The 17,270-nt window shown below is 29.0% G+C and overlaps 2 protein-coding genes and 1 non-coding gene across 3 annotated transcripts; 2 read left to right on the top strand and 1 right to left on the bottom strand.

Moving 5' to 3' along the window:
• The first annotated feature begins 5,456 nt into the window (after positions 1–5,456).
• On the top strand, positions 5,457–9,573 carry LOC103489406 (trihelix transcription factor PTL-like). The gene is made up of 2 exons (XM_008448556.3): positions 5,457–6,040; positions 8,736–9,573. Exons 1-2 carry the CDS (start codon positions 5,562–5,564, stop codon positions 9,472–9,474), a joined length of 1,218 nt encoding a protein of 405 aa, XP_008446778.2. The 5' UTR covers positions 5,457–5,561; the 3' UTR covers positions 9,475–9,573.
• A 1,843-nt stretch (positions 9,574–11,416) lies between these two features.
• On the top strand, positions 11,417–14,985 carry LOC103489405 (cytochrome P450 77A3-like). Its single transcript, XM_008448555.3, has 2 exons — positions 11,417–12,626; positions 14,388–14,985. The coding sequence occupies exons 1-2, from the start codon at positions 11,471–11,473 to the stop codon at positions 14,741–14,743; spliced, it is 1,512 nt and encodes a 503-aa protein (XP_008446777.3). The 5' UTR covers positions 11,417–11,470; the 3' UTR covers positions 14,744–14,985.
• Positions 14,986–16,919: 1,934 nt separating this feature from the next.
• Positions 16,920–16,993, bottom strand: TRNAT-AGU (transfer RNA threonine (anticodon AGU)). Its single transcript has one exon. It is a non-coding gene; the product is annotated as a tRNA-Thr (tRNA).
• Between the last annotated feature and the right edge of the window lie 277 nt (positions 16,994–17,270).

Genomic DNA, 17,270 nt, shown 5'->3' on the forward strand with positions numbered 1-17,270 from the left:
AACTTATTGCAATTTTTTTTTGTCTAAGATTGCATACTTTATCATTTAAGTAAGATCGATCAAATTGCTTGTTTCCATTAATACATGCACGTTTTAAATTGTTCAATAAACAAAACATTTTAATATATTCAAAAAATAAATTCACAAATGTTTTATTTAGATAAACCGTGTCATGTCACCTTATGTAGGTGATCCTTCATCCAAAATGACTAAGTGTATTATTAGTTATAACATCGTTGTGATTATTGTAATTGTGTGGAGTTTGTTCATCGTCTCATAATATGTATTTTTAAATGTTTGATTTGAGTATATGTATGTTTTGGATAAATCTTAAATTTCAATAATATTAATAAATAGGGTATGAAAAATATAAATTTATTTCTAAATTTTATTACATAGATAAAATTTTATTGAAAATTTGACGATAGATCTCTCTATTATCTCTCTATCTTTTTTGTTTTTTACCTTTAAATTGAATTGCCAAAAACAAGGGATTGAATTTCATAGTACGGCGTTGGGATACAAACGAAACACCATCAAAATATACAAAAATCGGACAATGGACAAACATAACCTAAAACAACCAAAAATAACACAAAAGTTTAGATAAAACCTCATAAATACAAAAAAAAAACATTGTCGAACTCAAGTTACCCATAATACCATACCAAAATTATAACACGAACTTAAAACATCATACGTTGCGATTATTATTTATATATCAATAAATATTTATTATTGTTTATCGTTAATAACTATGCAATATTCATATATTTATAAATATTTTTAATAATTTTATTCGTTTTTAAAACTATTTTTTATATAAACATATACAATAACTACCGAATCGAGATTATTGTATATGAAAATGTTAATGTCTTGCTTTACCATGAATTACAACTCAACTGAACTTACTTTATCATCTCTCTAATGTCTTACTTAACCTTATAATTTTATAAAAAGGAAAAATTAGAAAACAAAATGAAAATGTGTTTGTTTTTTTTTTTTTTTTTTTTATTTGTTATAATAATAAAATAATTATTATTAACGAGAGGGGGAGATTATCCAATGATGACATGAAAAGAAAGAAAAAAAAAAGCGCAAACGGTAGCTTTTATGCAGTATGGACTTCCCACTTTCTTCGCCATAAGCAAATCTCTCCCACACTGTTTTTTCCCGCGTGGGACCCACCCAATGGTTCGTCCGTACATATTTTTCCCTGTACAGTGGCTGTGATGTACAGCTGTGTTGGAAAGAATAGGGCGCCACATTCCCTTTTAGGCAAAGACAAAACCCACCTCTTCCCCCCGACAAAATCCTTTCATTTTCTTTCTTTCTTTATTTTGTTTTTAATTCTTTTTTTTTTTTTTTTAAATTTCCCTAAAGGTAAAGAGATAAAGATACTAAATCAATTTAAAGTGAGAAAATTTTTGCTTCTTTTAGCTAATATATTGATTGATCAAATTTTTAAATCAATTTAAAGGTAGTGTCTTTATTATCCCTCTCCCTGAATTTTGGTCTTCCAAAGTCTTTGATGTGGATATATTACTTGTAAAGAGTTTATATTTTTTTTCATTTGCGGATTTGAATATATTTTTATTTATAAAAATTATAAAATATGACAAATTTTTTAAATATTTATAAATAATCATTAAAATTATGTTAACGATACATATTGATAGATACTGTATCTATTGTTTATTATATTTGAATTTTTAATATATTTTGTAAATATTTAAATTTATTTTATTATATTTAAAAATATATCTTTTATTTATTTTTGGGTTGTTATAGTTTAAAAAATAATGCAATCTATTTATAATTCCTCATTTGCACTTAGACTCTACAACATTGCTAAAAGTAAAAGAGAAAAGAAAATGTAGCAATTACACAATTAAACAATGTATATATACATTTTCTATCGGATTTAGTATAGGTTTAGATAAGTAAAACTCCCTCTCAACATTATATATGTATATAACTGAAACAATATCAATATCAATAACTATCATAATTATAAAATTATCCTCATTTATTGAATTACAAAGTTCCCGCTAACAAAATTTCTAGATCCCTTTGCATTAGTTGTCCTTAAAAAAACACATATTCATATTAAAGCATAGGGTGGTGAAACTTTTCATGATAATACACTACAAGTTACTTATAAAGTAGTTTGATTATTTCTTTTTGTTAAATTTACCGAAAAAAATAATTAATTGGATGTGAATTTTCATTTTAAAATAAGATATGTATATTAATTGAAAGACACACATTATATCTTCTCTCTCTATATATATGTATATGTATATTATTTATTAACAGCAGGTCAACTCCCATGTTTTATTTCAACGAGAAAACGTGGCAACAAATTTAATGTTGGAGGAGAAAAATGAATATATTTTCAATTAAAATGTAATTCAAATTTAACTCAAAAGTTACCAACAAAAAAATTAAAACAAAAATTTACAACTAAGTTGTATTGATTAAACAAATTTGATAATTGAATTTTTATTATTTGTTGGTTCGATTTTACAATATTAACATTTTTAAAACTCTAATAGTCCAATTATTTTTATTGCAACAAGGATGGATGGTTTTAGCGGTTTTGCACTAATTTGTTTTACAGCAGGGTCAATCTGTAATTTTGTGATATCTGACGCGTACCACCCTTTACCTGCACAATGTTAATGGATATAATTTACCGACACCTCCTTTATTTACTGTCATGTGTCGTATAAACCATTTAAAAGAAATTGTCGAGATTAAAATAATGGTTTTAGTTGAAAGTGAGATAAACGAGATGATGACGTGGCATGTAGTCAGTCACGGGCAACGTGTGGGGTAAGTCATCAGACCTGACAGATAGAGAGTGCAACTGAATTGTTTTTACGTGACGAGGAAAGAAACGGATCCCGGTAACGCCAGTTGCCGATAGCGACAGAAATTATCCACTGTGCCGTGTGCCCTTTCTCGTAATATGCAATCCTTACTTCCACACGGTACCAAAAAATAATATCCACTGTTCATGATTACATACTAACAGTGCATGCAGGTTTAATGTGTAACACCATTTTTAATTTTCTCCTTTTAAAAATCTACTTCTTTATTTTCTGCTGATTATATTAATTATATTACTTTGGTCATAATTAAAAACAGACTATAAAAATAGAATTTTAATTATTTATTTTCAGTTCTTTTTCATTTTCTTATTTATTATTATACAGTTTTCACCTTTCTCAGTACCCATTTTTGTAAATGTTTTCAAAATAGCTATAGGAGCTGAGATAACAAAATCTAGTTTCTTTTGCTTTATATTGTTCTAATTTTTTTTTGACGTGATAAAAAATATTGGTTAATTTTTTTTTCATACAAAATAAATGAAATTACTTCTAAATACAAACAAAATAAAACATAATCAAACATCTGGGTTAAATTTCTATTTCGGTATGTATATTTTGAGGTTTGTTTCAAATTATATAATTTATGTACTTTCAGTTGCTAAATTTTAGTCCATAATATTAAATTTAGTTTTAATGGATATTTTGTATAGTTATTTTAACAAGTAAATTTTGTACATCAACCATTTGTTGACATTTTTTCTACAAAATTTGAAAACATATTCTCAGAATTTAAATGTGTTAAAAGTAGTAAGATTAATATTAAGTGGGTGTTTCATGTCAATCTTTAAGGTGTGTTCTCCTATGTCTAATAATTCAATAACATTTAAACAATTAAAAATTTAAAAGTACAACTACTGGATATAAAGATTATTCATTCGTGTAGGTTTGTATATTTCGATTAGTTAATGATCATTTTAGATTCTAAGAAAATGAAAAATGAAGTATTTTAGACCATCGTGATGTTAAAAATGATTTATTTCATGATTGAAAGTGTTATATATAACATACCTACACAATTATGCGTGTATTATCCTTGGCTAGTCCATTTTTCTACATCCCTGGAAGTAAAGGTGACACTGACGTTAAAAGGAAATTTTGTAATAGTGCCTATTAATTGAACCCAGTCTATTCTTTTACAATCTCAAGTCCAATATAAACACACAAACACAACCTATAATATATCTTATAATTCATTATTAATATTATATGAAGTATATTTAAATCCTATATATTTTTAAATATTGGTAGGTAAAATCGGGGATGAGAAGTTTACCAAATTACAGGTTTTATAGATGCATCAAGAATATAAACCTTAATTAGCAATCCAAATAATAATTGACATAATTTTTTATTTTAAAGATGTGACGTTTGATCATTATAAAAAGTAAGAAAACAAAATCTTGAACGGCCGAAAACTCGCTATCTTGGAGTGTATTGTTCATATCCCATCTTTGAGTATATTGTTCATGCAGTTTATCTTTTACTTTCCAAGAGTAGACTCATTGATTAATTTGATCCTTTTCATGAGTTCTTTTTTTTTTTTAATATTAAAAGATGAGTCGAACTCATTAAAGTAAATAATATGCCCTAAATTATTTATTTAACGTTCATATTAATATAACTTTAACTACGTGAGCAAATAAAAAGGTGTAGTCCTTTAAGAAAAGTAAAGAAATAATAATAATAAAAAAACAAAAGGTATATTTATATATACAATTTGATTGAGAAAATAATTAATATGATGGGCTGAGCATAAATTTTATTATTAAATAGCCCGATATAAATGTGACGATAGATTGGGATGATGAAGCATGACATCAGTTTAGCTAAATGACCATTTTTTTAAAATACTAAATTACAAATGTTTGGATTTTTTAAAAACTAAACATTTTCATCCTATCAGACTTTTTAATAATTTGAAATTTTAAAAGAACTTGCATTAAAAGATATAAAAAACTTGTTTCATGTTATATACTTTAATTTATTTCATGTTTATACGATCTCACAGGTTAATTTATATTTATTTAGATTAATTGCATAGATTAATTGCTTACTAAATGTAAGTTTTTATTAACAATCTAATACCAAGTTGAAATTATTGTGAATAGGATTTTTGCTCTCATACTTTCTCAACATAAATATCGTAAATAACACTATTGTCATAATATTAAAAGTTATTTTTTAAGTATACTGAAGTGACTAAAATTTTCATCTATATTTATAGACTAATTATATGTAAATTTTATTTTTAACCTAAGTCTATTGCATATAAACAGTGAAATACTACTGTATTTACAAATATTTCTGATAATTTAATCATTCAAATAATTTTTCTAACATTAAATCATCTTTAAAAACCTACAACCAATTCAATCATACCTCAACTGGGAGATGAGATATTCAAATCAAACACATTGTCAAACTAAGAAAAAAATCACCCACAAAGGTGAGTTTATCATGTTGGTGTAATGTTTTTACACGTGTTGAGAATTGATTGGTTTAGTACATCCCAAAGCCCCTTTCTCTCTGATGAAATTAAGTTGCGGAAGACTCGGATCCTGTCCCCTCAGTCTAAAGGCTCATATTTTTTTTTCTTCTCTAGCCAGCTGCTTCTTCACTTCAGTTTCACTCACACCCATTAACCAACCAATCCTTCTCGAAATGTCCGACAAATTCACACACCCAGATCTCCGGCACCTCATGGCCGACGACAAACCCAACTTTCCGGCCACCCCACAAACCCTAGACTCCTTTTTCCTCCACCACTCCCACCTGACACGTGGATTCTCTCCGGCGCCACCACCGCCTAAATTCCAGCCTCTCCAGCTCGTCCTGACCGAGCCCACCGGTCTGCTTCAGTTTGGCTGTTCGGATAATTCCACCGCCACAGGAGACGGCGGTGGGTCTTCCACGGCTGCCAACGCTACCGTATCATCAGCTCCATTTTTGCGGCGGAATAAGTTGGTAATTGATAATGAATGGTGTAGTCCTTATGGGAACGACGTCGTTGGAGGAAGCAATGGATTTAACAGTAGATGGCCAAGACAGGAAACTCTTACTCTTCTTGAGATCAGATCTCGTCTTGATTCCAAGTTTAAAGAGAGTAATCAGAAAGGTCCCCTTTGGGATCAGGTTTCTAGGTATATTTATTTATTTATTTCCACTCATATTAAATTTTAATTTAATTTCCCCACCTTTTATATGATATTTTATTTCTTGATTAATTTACATTAAAAATAAAAAAAACTAGAATTGTGAAATGCAAACATTAATTAGATATATTTCAATTGTTCTTGATTTTTTTAATTTTCTTGGATTAATTAATATAATAGTATTTTAAAATTATATTAAATAACATTATTTATTGCTTGAAAAGGACAGCCATGTGTTTTATTTCCATTTTTTTTCAACTTTATTTTCTTCATTTTTTGTGTGTGTTTATCGATGAGTTGATTTATATGCATATATCATTAATATATGTATATATTGTAAACTCTTCACTTTGGGTTAATGTAAATATATCTTTATTAGCAAAGATTGTATTTTTAGAGCGATCTAATTAGGACAATACAAGGAATGTTCTTAAAAAAACAAAAAAGGAATGTTTTGTTTATTAATTTACAACTAAATTATATTGTATAATAAAATAAAGTACAGTCACTTAATCCAAACAAAATTGAAAATATACAGCTTATTAGAGGTGGAAGAAGACAAACTTTAAGTGTTCATATGATAATTAACCTGGTTTTTTTATTTTAAAAATTAAAGTTTATAAACAATACCATCTCACTTGGGTGAAAATTTTAGATTTATTATTAAACTTCCATTCATTAATATGTTTTAAATAAACATGCCATTCTTTTTTCTTTTAAAAAATTGAAACCAAAAACCAAAAAAACTTGTGGAACAAACATTGAAACCTAATTAAAATTAGGAAGAAAACAATATTAACTTCCATAATAGAAAATTTAAAATGAAATGGCTATAAATCACATTTGGTAATTCCACTTGATCAACATTTAATTACTTTAAATATTGATTAAAATCTTTTTTTTTTTTTTGCATAATATACCCCTTCCCTGTATAAAGTGTTCAGATTGTCAATAAAACTTAAAAGATATATTAAAATTACAAATAGTACCTGATGCTAAAACACTTTTAATTATATATTTCCAACCAACATACAAATTTTTAGGTGCAATTTATAACCCTTTCATTTTTTATTTTTAGAAATTAAGTTAATTTTCTCCGATCATATTTCTTTAAACCAAAATTTAAAATTTTTTTTTCCTTTTAGAGTTTTAAAAAAATTGGCTTCATTTTTAAAATGGGGCCTAAAAAGCATATTAACCATGCTGACTTTTTTTAAAAAAGATATACGTTTAGTTTTTAAAAAATTAAAATTCAAATATGAAAATTAGCCTTATAAGACTAACAACACAACCTCAAATATCACAAAACTTGTATTTGAGTCTTAATACTAAAATTACGTAACTTATTAATTTTAGCATCTAAATTTAGTGGTCTTTTAACACGTTCTCTAAGCACAATGAGTTCGAAATCTTCATTTACTATAACCTATTATTTAAGGCCATTGAGCGTTCTGCTTGTGTTGATTATGCATACATAGGAAATTTAAAATATAGGTCAAACACGTTTCTAGTTTGTAAACTTCTATGAAATGATAAATTTTTCCTTAAGCTTTTAGTTCCACACTTAATTTTATAATAATTAATTTAAGTAATAATTTGATCATTTTAAGTTAATTTTGTAACAAAATCTAAGTCTCTATATCGTGAAAAGAGTTGAGATTTATAAAATAAAGTTTTGTTACGATTGCTTGATATCAAATGTGTTTACAAACTACATAGGTCAAGTTCAAGTTGGCGCATATAAAAATGTTAGATTTATAGAATAAGGTGTGTCACATATTTTGAACAGAATTTCATGATGTCATACTTGAATTAAATTGTAAAATTTTCAACTTTAAAAAAGTAAGCTATTATTAGAAATTAAAAAAATATAGAGTCTAAGTTTGATAGTGTAAATTCCTTGATAGACTTTCCCTATGTTTTCTTTGTATTTTTACCCTTATACCACCAAGAAAATTGGAAAATAACCAGAATGCTAAGAATAATTCACACAATCGTATTTTTCTTAAAAGAACTATAAGTTGTAAATTCAAATATAATATATATATATATATATATATATATATATATATATATATATATATATATATATATATATATATATATATATATCTGTGTCTCTCTCTGTGTGTATAGCACTATTTACTCTAGCTTGGTTTTTTTAAAAGAAAAAAAGTACGTGGATGTAACTCATGACCAAAGTCTTCCAATCACAAAATTTCACTTGTAAATTCTTAATTAATATTTTTAAATATTTTATTTTCTCTCTGTGATTAGAATGTTTGTAGGGAGATGGGTGCATGCAATAGGTTGCATGCAAGTATTACCATGTGTTATACTACCAATTTATTCAAAAGCTTTTGGTGTGGTGTGGTAAATTCTCAATTCTCTCTTTTGTAGGTTGAAAATTTGTAGAATACTATACCCAATACATTGATATCACTATCGAACTGAGGAGAAAATAAATGACGTTACAAACTTTGAACGCATACTCTCCTACTCTTGACATGCATGTTGAATACAACTGATTGCTCCATGAGCTAAACTTTTGATTTACATTTGGTTGAATCTTCTACGAATTTTAATAAAAGTTACCAACTCGATTTAATGGATGATTTAACACAGTAACAAAAACAATATCTATGCATGCATGAATTTGATATAGACATATTTTATTTTACAGGTTGATGGCAGAGGAATACGGTTACAAAAGAAGCGGCAAGAAATGCAAAGAGAAGTTCGACAATTTATACAAATACTACAAGAAAACAAAGGAAGGTAAAACCGGTAGACATGACGGTAAGCATTACAGATTCTTCCGTCAACTCGAAGCTATTTACGGCCAATCAAACGACCAAATATCATCTCCAATCATAGAATCCAACTTCTACCGAAACTCCGTCGCCAGATCGGAAACTCCGCCGCCTGAAAAATACCCCAGTACTGGAGGAGAGAATCATCAAGAAGCTGGTGGGGGGATGAGCCTAAGTTTCACAATATCGTCTGATTTCGAAACCTCGTCTTCCGGGAACTACCACGACGACGATCTGTCAGCGATAGCGTTTATGATGAATCAAAAGAAGGCGGAGAAGTCGAGGGAAACCAACGTGTCAAAAAGGGATCAGGGTGGTGTTAGTAATAATAATAATAAAGGAGAGAGTTGGAGAGAGGAGGTAGAGAAAATGGTGGATATGAAGATGAGTAGATTAATGGAAGTGCAAGAGAATTGGATGGAGAAGATAATGAGCAGCGTTGAAGATGGGGAAAAAGAGAGGATTATGAAAGAAGAAGAATGGAGGAAGCAAGAAATGGCTAGATTTGATCATGAGATGAGTGAGTTTTGTGCAAGAGAAAGAGCTTGGCTTCATGCAAGAGAACTTGCTTTCATGGAAATTGTCAAGAAATTTGCTGATAAAGGGTAAATTAATGATTTAATTATCAGAACGATTATAATATATAATAATGGCAAAAACATCAAACCATGCAATGAAAAACTATATCTATATATAATTTACCTGTAATCCATTTAAGTACTCTATATATACATCACAAGATCAATGTGCATCTACAAAACGAAAGAAGCAATTGACCCAATTGATGCATAAACCACCCAGTACTAAAAAGTGAATGCACTATCTATGTATCACTTATATATGAAAACAAAATCACTTTAAATTAAATACAAATTTGAGATCGATAATTTATGTTATCCGTTATATGTATTAATAGGAGTCGTGGATCTGAATGTCTTACCCTTTGATAATTTTGTTAGGCAAAAAATGTTTCGTTTGAATTAATTATGATAGGGTATATAAGTGTGCATTAATCTTGATATTATTTTTGTTTTCTAAAAAAGTAATACCACCTACTTATTGTTTAAAGTGCAAGTAAATAGAAATTGTATATGTGTACATATATATAAATAAAAAATTTATGAGTAGGGTTAATTTAGAATGTTTACTTAAAATAATTACAAAAAGCAATCAAAACTAATCCAAATTTGTTATTATTGTTGTTGATTCTTAAAGTATGTTTTTCCATTTATTTATTTATTATACGAGGGTCGCTGGGGTATCCACGTTTTAATGAGGATATAGACATTTTTTAAAATTATTTTTTTTCTATTTTTTAGGTGCTAACGCATGAGACTTTGACGCATTGTAACACATTTAAGCGATGAGGCATGATGCATTGGTATTACGTTTTGAATTTAACATTGAGGTGCATAACATATATATCTCGACCATTACGATTTTACGAAGGGTCGCAACGTGTTGACCTACTCTTCAAGAGGTATCTATGTTTTAATGAGGTGATGAACATTTTTTAAATTATTTGTTCTATTTTTTAGGCATTGCAATATATTTAAGCGATGAGGCGCGACACATCTTTGAGGCATTACGTTCTGAATTTTAACATTGAGGTGCATAACAGATCTCGATCATTACTGCTTTTATAATCGTTGAGGCATTATAACATCCATCATTATATGCGGTCCTCCCGCACTTCTCATTTCAATGTTTCGAAAAAACAAACACTTCTTTTACAAAATCTCTTTCAAAACTTTTTTCTATTTTTTTTTTAATTTTTAGCAACTTTCAAAACTTCTCTATTTTTTTTTTATAAAATTTCTAGCAAAGTCATTCAGTGTGCATTAATTTTTTGGCTTCATTTCGGTGCGGCTGTGATAAAGTTATTAAGTATTTTATCTCAGGACAATGTGACAATATCGAACTGTTCGCATTCCAAAAAAATTTGTAACGTCCTAAAAATATTGTGATCCATGACTTAATAAATATCCACCATTTTTAATCTACTCATCTTCGTATCCACCATTTTTAATTTACTCATCTTGCATTCCAAGTTTGCTCATCAGTTTTTCTTCTCCTAGCAATTTTTATTTATCGTCTTTTTCTTTTGTTTTCTTTGTCATTTATTTCCATCGTCTTTCTTATTTCTTCTATTTTTTCTTTATGTCGTTTAGGTTTAGGTAACATGATTTCTTTGTATGTCTTTCTTTTTTTTCTCTTCTTTTATTTCGCTGCGATTTCTTTACATAGTCTTTATTTTTTACAAATAATCTTAAAAAATATCAAGTCTAATCTAAAAAATTGTGTACTAAAAGAATCGAACAAATCTAAACGATATAATTGAAAAATAAATCCCAAATATAATCTGAGAAGGAACTCCCTTACACTGACTTCGTACTTATTAACGGGAATGAACTCAAAAATTGAATAATAGGAGGGGATGGTATTATATACACAAAAATGCAAATGTCTACTTTCCTGACACAAGCTTTTATTGAACCTTACCTGAAATTTCATGCTTCTCTCTTTTTAAACCCAACTTTCCCCCCCTTATTTCATTAATCTTTTAACTATAATTCAACTCCCTTTCTCACTTCCCACATCTCCAATGGCTTCTTTCTCCCTCATTGCGTTTTTCCTCTCTGGTTTAATCTTCTTCCTCACAAGAAAACCCATAAGAAACCGACCCAATCTCCCTCCTGGACCGCCCGGTTGGCCCCTCGTCGGCAACCTCTTCCAAGTCGCCCTGTCCAAGAAACCCTTCTTCGAATACATTGAAGATCAACGCCGAATTTACGGCCCAATTTTTACCCTCAAATTGGGTCCTACAAGAATGGTTGTAGTGAGCGATTCGAATCTTGTTCACGAAGCACTAATTAAAAAAGGGGTGGTTTTTGCTGACCGTCCCAGAGAAAATCCTACCCGGATTATATTCAGCAGTAATAAATTTTCCGTCAATGCGGCGGTTTACGGCCCTATATGGCGGTCCCTCCGCCGCAACATGGTGGAAAATATGCTCAGCTCCGGCAAGGTTAAGGAGTTTCGAGACGTGAGAGAAAAAGCTATGGAAAAATTTATGAAGCGGTTAAGACATGAAGCAGAGGATAATAACGGCGTCGTTTCGGTGCTTAAAAACGTGCGTTTTGCTGTGTTTTGGATTATGTTAACAATGTGTTTCGGAATCGAGATGGAAGACGAAACGGTTGTGAAAATGGATGAGATTTTGAAATCCGTATTGATCACACTCGATCCAAGAATTGACGATTATTTCCCGATTTTAACTCCTTTTTTTTCTAGAGAAAGAAATCGAGCGACTCTCATTCGGAAAAAACAAGTTGAATTCGTTGTTGAGTTAATTAATCGACGACGGCGGGCACTAGAGAATCCAGCTTCTGACGGCGATGCGACGCCGTTTTCGTACCTGGACACGCTTTTCGATTTTAGAATCGAGGGACGTGGCGGCGGAGGGAATTCGTCGGCAACAGACGAGGAATTGGTGACACTTTGTTCAGAGTTTTTGAACGGCGGAACGGACACGACCGCGACAGTGATAGAGTGGGGGATGGCAGAATTGATAGCGAATGAGGAAATTCAAAGGAAGATCGTGGAAGAAATCAAAGAGACAGTTGGTGAGAGAAAAGTAGAGGAGAAAGACGTTGAAAAAATGGTATATTTGCAATCAGTTGTGAAAGAAGTGTTGCGTAAACATCCTCCGACGTTCTTTGCTTTAACGCACTCCGTCACGGAGGCGACGAAATTGGCAGGTGATCATGCTAAACTCTCTCTTACCCTTACCCCAGCTAGAATTACGTCCTTAATTTTTATTTATTTATTATTTTTTCATTTTCTATTTTATGCAACAATTTATCCTAATCCCATGTTAACTATGAAGTCAAATATTTTTGTGTGTCATGCTAAGAAAATCATCATGGTTTTTTTTTATAAAAAAAGTGGGGTTTAGAGTTTTGGAATTTGACGTTTAATTCTAACAAAATTTCTCATGAACAACCCAAGAATCAGACAAGCAATAATGTTATTTTTAAATCTCCACCTAAATTCCTTGTGCATAAATGTAGGTCAAATAACATTACCAAATAACTTCCATAAAAATCAATAATTATGAATAAAGTAGGTACCACATATAACTAGAAATAGAAGGCAAAAGTAAATATTTAAACGCATATTTTGTCTCTCATTTATTTATTATTATTATTATTATTTCAGTTCACTAAAAAAAATGCATAATATATATATATATATGTGATCAAAACTATATACATATATGTATGTAAAAGAGAAACGAAAAAAAAAAAAGGAAGGCTTCCTCCGGTGTAAAATAAGTTGTAAAAAGATAGATATACAGTAACCAATAGTAATGCGTATCTCCATTTTAAGTTCTACCTTTGCATCCTTGAAGATTGCAAAAATAATAACAAAATAATTTTTAATACATACTGTCTTTTAAAAAAATAAATTTGAGTTTATAAGTATTTCTAAACATTTTCCTCTTTATAGAATCTACCTTTCAAAATTTAAAATTTGTTTTAAAGAAGTGCGTAGTTTGATTATGTAATAAAAACAGTTTTGAAGTTTTATTAGTGTGATTCTTAAATCTTCTTTTGAGGCAAACAAGTAGTGAAGTTTATAACTCTATTTTTTCTTCATATCGTAGCTTATTTTTTCTTTTTAATTTTAAATATTTACAGTTTATCAATAATGTATGATTAATAACTAAGGTGTAGTCAAATTCAAATATAACATATATGTTATATTTAATACAAACTTTAAACAAAGACAAATATCGTAACAACTCTAAAAGAAAATTATAACAAATTAAAAGTTGTCAAACTTCCAATAAAGAAAAATGTATGATATGTGTATTTTCACTGATGTATACGTAATTCATTAAGTCAACAAGGTTTTAGAGGGAAAAGGATTAGGAAATTGGGCCAAACCGTGTTTGGCCTAAGGAATATGATAAATAATTCTAATCCCTAAATAACCCTATCTTATCCTATTTTTACTTTCTTACAACCCTACATTACCCTACCTAAATAACCCAATCTAAATTCTATTATTATTTTTTAAATTACTACAATCATAATCCTTCCCCCAAACACATATTACTATAACACTACTATCATAATCTCTCCCCCAAACACATACTATTATAATACTACCTTTTATATTCTTTCCCCCAAACACATATTATCATAACACTAGGATTATCATAATCCTAGGATTATTATAATCCTTTTCCCCCTAACTCTTTCCCTCCTCCAAACGCACCCTTATAGTTTAGATTAGGTAATTCGGGTAGTTGAAACTATCTAAATATTCCTAACTTTTACTTTCTATAATCTTATTTGTTTTTATGAGAATTTGAAAGCATAAACATAATTTAAATCTTGATAGATTCTAGTTCTTTTGTACTACTATTTTTTCTTAGTCCTTTTATTCCTACTACTACTATTTTTTATCATATTTGGTTAATGTTAATAATATATATAATTTTGAAAGAGCAGGATACGACATCCCAAAAGACACGAACGTGGAATTCTTCTTACCCGCCATCGGAAGAGATCCGAAGCTGTGGAAGAATCCAGATAAATTCGAACCGGAAAGATTTTACTCCGGCATGGAAGAAGCCGATATTACCGGCGTCAGTGGCGTCAGAATGATGCCGTTCGGCGTAGGGCGGCGGATCTGCCCGGGCTTGGGAATGGCCACCGTTCACATTCATTTAATGCTCGCCAGAATGCTGCAGGAATTTGAATGGACCGCCTATCCGCCGTCGAGCTCCGTCGACTTTTCATGGAAGATGGAATTCACGGTCGTCATGAAGCATCCTCTTACAGCTGTTGTCGAACCTAGGGTTTAAGCTCGAAAACCTTGGCCTCTCATATATTATCTCTCTGGCTAGGGAAGAAAAAGTACTATATATTATTTTTTCAAAAAAAATACTTTACAATAACTTTGATTAAATTTGAAGTATAGGTTATGTGTAATAGTTAATAGATTCATCAACGTCTCCGATTTGTGTAATATGATTTTAAGTTTAAATTCTTTTAGTGCCTATTAATTTTTTAAAAATTGTAATTCGAATGTTCGAATTACCTCCGATCTCGAGACGAGGTGCGCATTCTAATTCCTTTGACCTTGTATCCATTTACCACAATATGATAAATTTAAAGATTTTCTTAAATTTAAAAAGCTAGTAAAAAATGTTTTAGGCTAAATGTATTACTTTCGATGTTTGGGCAAGTAAGCAATAACATAATAGCTAACCATTATTACAATAAATACTATTTAAATAGCATTGAGATTTTAATATTTACTACATTGTACTTTCAACACAAATTATTCTTTTATTTATAATAAGAATTTAAAATCTTTTTAGTGACATTTATTAAATACAACCTTCAAAAACTCTATAGTCAAACGATATTTCAACACATATAATTAATTTTATTACAGGTACTATGTTCAAATTTTATTCATTAGACCTATAATTTATTGAGTAATAAAACAAACCGTAACCTTTCAATTGCTATAGTAAAAAATCAAGATATATATAAATAAATGTGTTTATGCCAAAAAAAATATGAAAAAATTCAAGAAAGATTATTAAAATATAAATATAAGTATTCAAACTCTAAAAAGTTAACTGTCCTTAATAACAAATTAAGGATATTGATCGAGTGAAAGAAGCATTTTTTTCTGCTAAAAATGACAATCAACTTAACCAAGTATTGATAAATTAAATAAAAAAGAAATGCAAGTATAAACAATAAACTTTCTTCTATATTTTAGTGTTTCAATTCCCATTTTGATATATGTAGTAATCAAACAGAATGGACATATGCAATAGTATAATTTATAAAACAATCCTACGAAATTATTCTAACCACTGTTTGGAGGTGATTTACTCCAAGCATTGAATTTTGACCTAACCAAAGCAAAAACACATCTTCAAAAAACACACACACACACAGATTACTTGCAAAATAAATAAATAAAAGGGAAAACATATAAATATGCGTAGGCTATGTAATTTTCATAAAGTATGGTCACATGAATAGTTTCTTAAAATGGGTGTCAAGTAGCTGTAGTGTAATTAAATATCATTCATATTTATGTATACAATTCCTTCAATTAGAGTTCTTTTTTAAAAAGACTGTAATAATTGCTTCCAGAGAACTTTTCTCTTAATGGATACAACAATAATTTAAAAAAAAAAATAAAAGGGTGTCTCACAAAATTTTTATTTGTTCATATTTTAGCTTATGTAAATTCATGTTTGCATATCGGTGAAATTAGAAACGAGATGTAAATATGTAACTTGTGATTGACTATTGGCCCATTATTACATCCTTTGAGTGTTTGATTGATCTGAAAGTTGTGGGTATAAAATTTTCAATTAAGAGTATGTTTGAAATATATTTTTAAATGTTTAATTTAAAAAGTAAACATACCAAGTTAAAATAGTTTTAAGTTATATTAAAAGTGTTTAAATAGAGATTGGAGTTAGAAAAGAGTAATTTTCGATTGAAATGGGTACTAAATTTTATCCTTTTAGCTATTTGTTTGTTAAATTTACAGAACATTACTTTCATTTATCTGTCTCTTTGTTAATTTAGTTGTCTAGGATTTATATGTTGTCTCCAACATCAAATTAAATAACTTTGATGTTTAATATTTTCTAATTTTATCATTTTTTTTACATATTAAATAAAGGTATTTCAGTAATTGTGTTATGGACTAAGATGTAATATTGGCATTTTAATTCTCTTTTATTGTATCAGGAAATAATACTAAATCTACTAATTATCACGTTATTCCAACTTTAGTATATTTTTCAGAGGTGTTAAGTGTGGCATCAAAATATATATCATTAAAAGCAAAGGTTTGATCTCTTCCACCAAAAAAAGGAAAAAAAAAAAAAAAAAACGTAAATTCACGATTCGCAATTAAGAAACAGCCGAATGTTGTATCTCATCAAGGGTAAATTTAGAATAAAGTGCAAGAGTAAAAAAAAAAATTGAAATAAATCATTTTGCTCTCGTTGAGAGTCGAACTCAAGACCTCCCGCTTACTAAACGGGTGCTCTAACCAACTGAGCTACGAGAGCACATTTGACAAAAGATTCCTACAAAATAAATAGTAACCAAGAAAACAAAACACTCAAGCTCCAAATACATGGCGCTTTCATTTCTTTTTTAAAAAATTAATGTCTAAATTTGTTTTATATCCAAAATTAGGATTAAATGGTTACTTATAAGTTTAATTTCAAAAAATTAAATAATTACAAAAACGAGTTTTAGTTTTTTTTTTCCTTCTTTTCTATGTTATTTAGATTTGTGTTTGTTTTATAGCAAAATTTTTTAATGTTTTTTTTTCTTTTATAA

The sequence above is a fragment of the Cucumis melo genome, chromosome 10, assembly GCF_025177605.1.
Source record: "Cucumis melo cultivar AY chromosome 10, USDA_Cmelo_AY_1.0, whole genome shotgun sequence".
NCBI lineage: Eukaryota > Viridiplantae > Streptophyta > Magnoliopsida > Cucurbitales > Cucurbitaceae > Cucumis > Cucumis melo.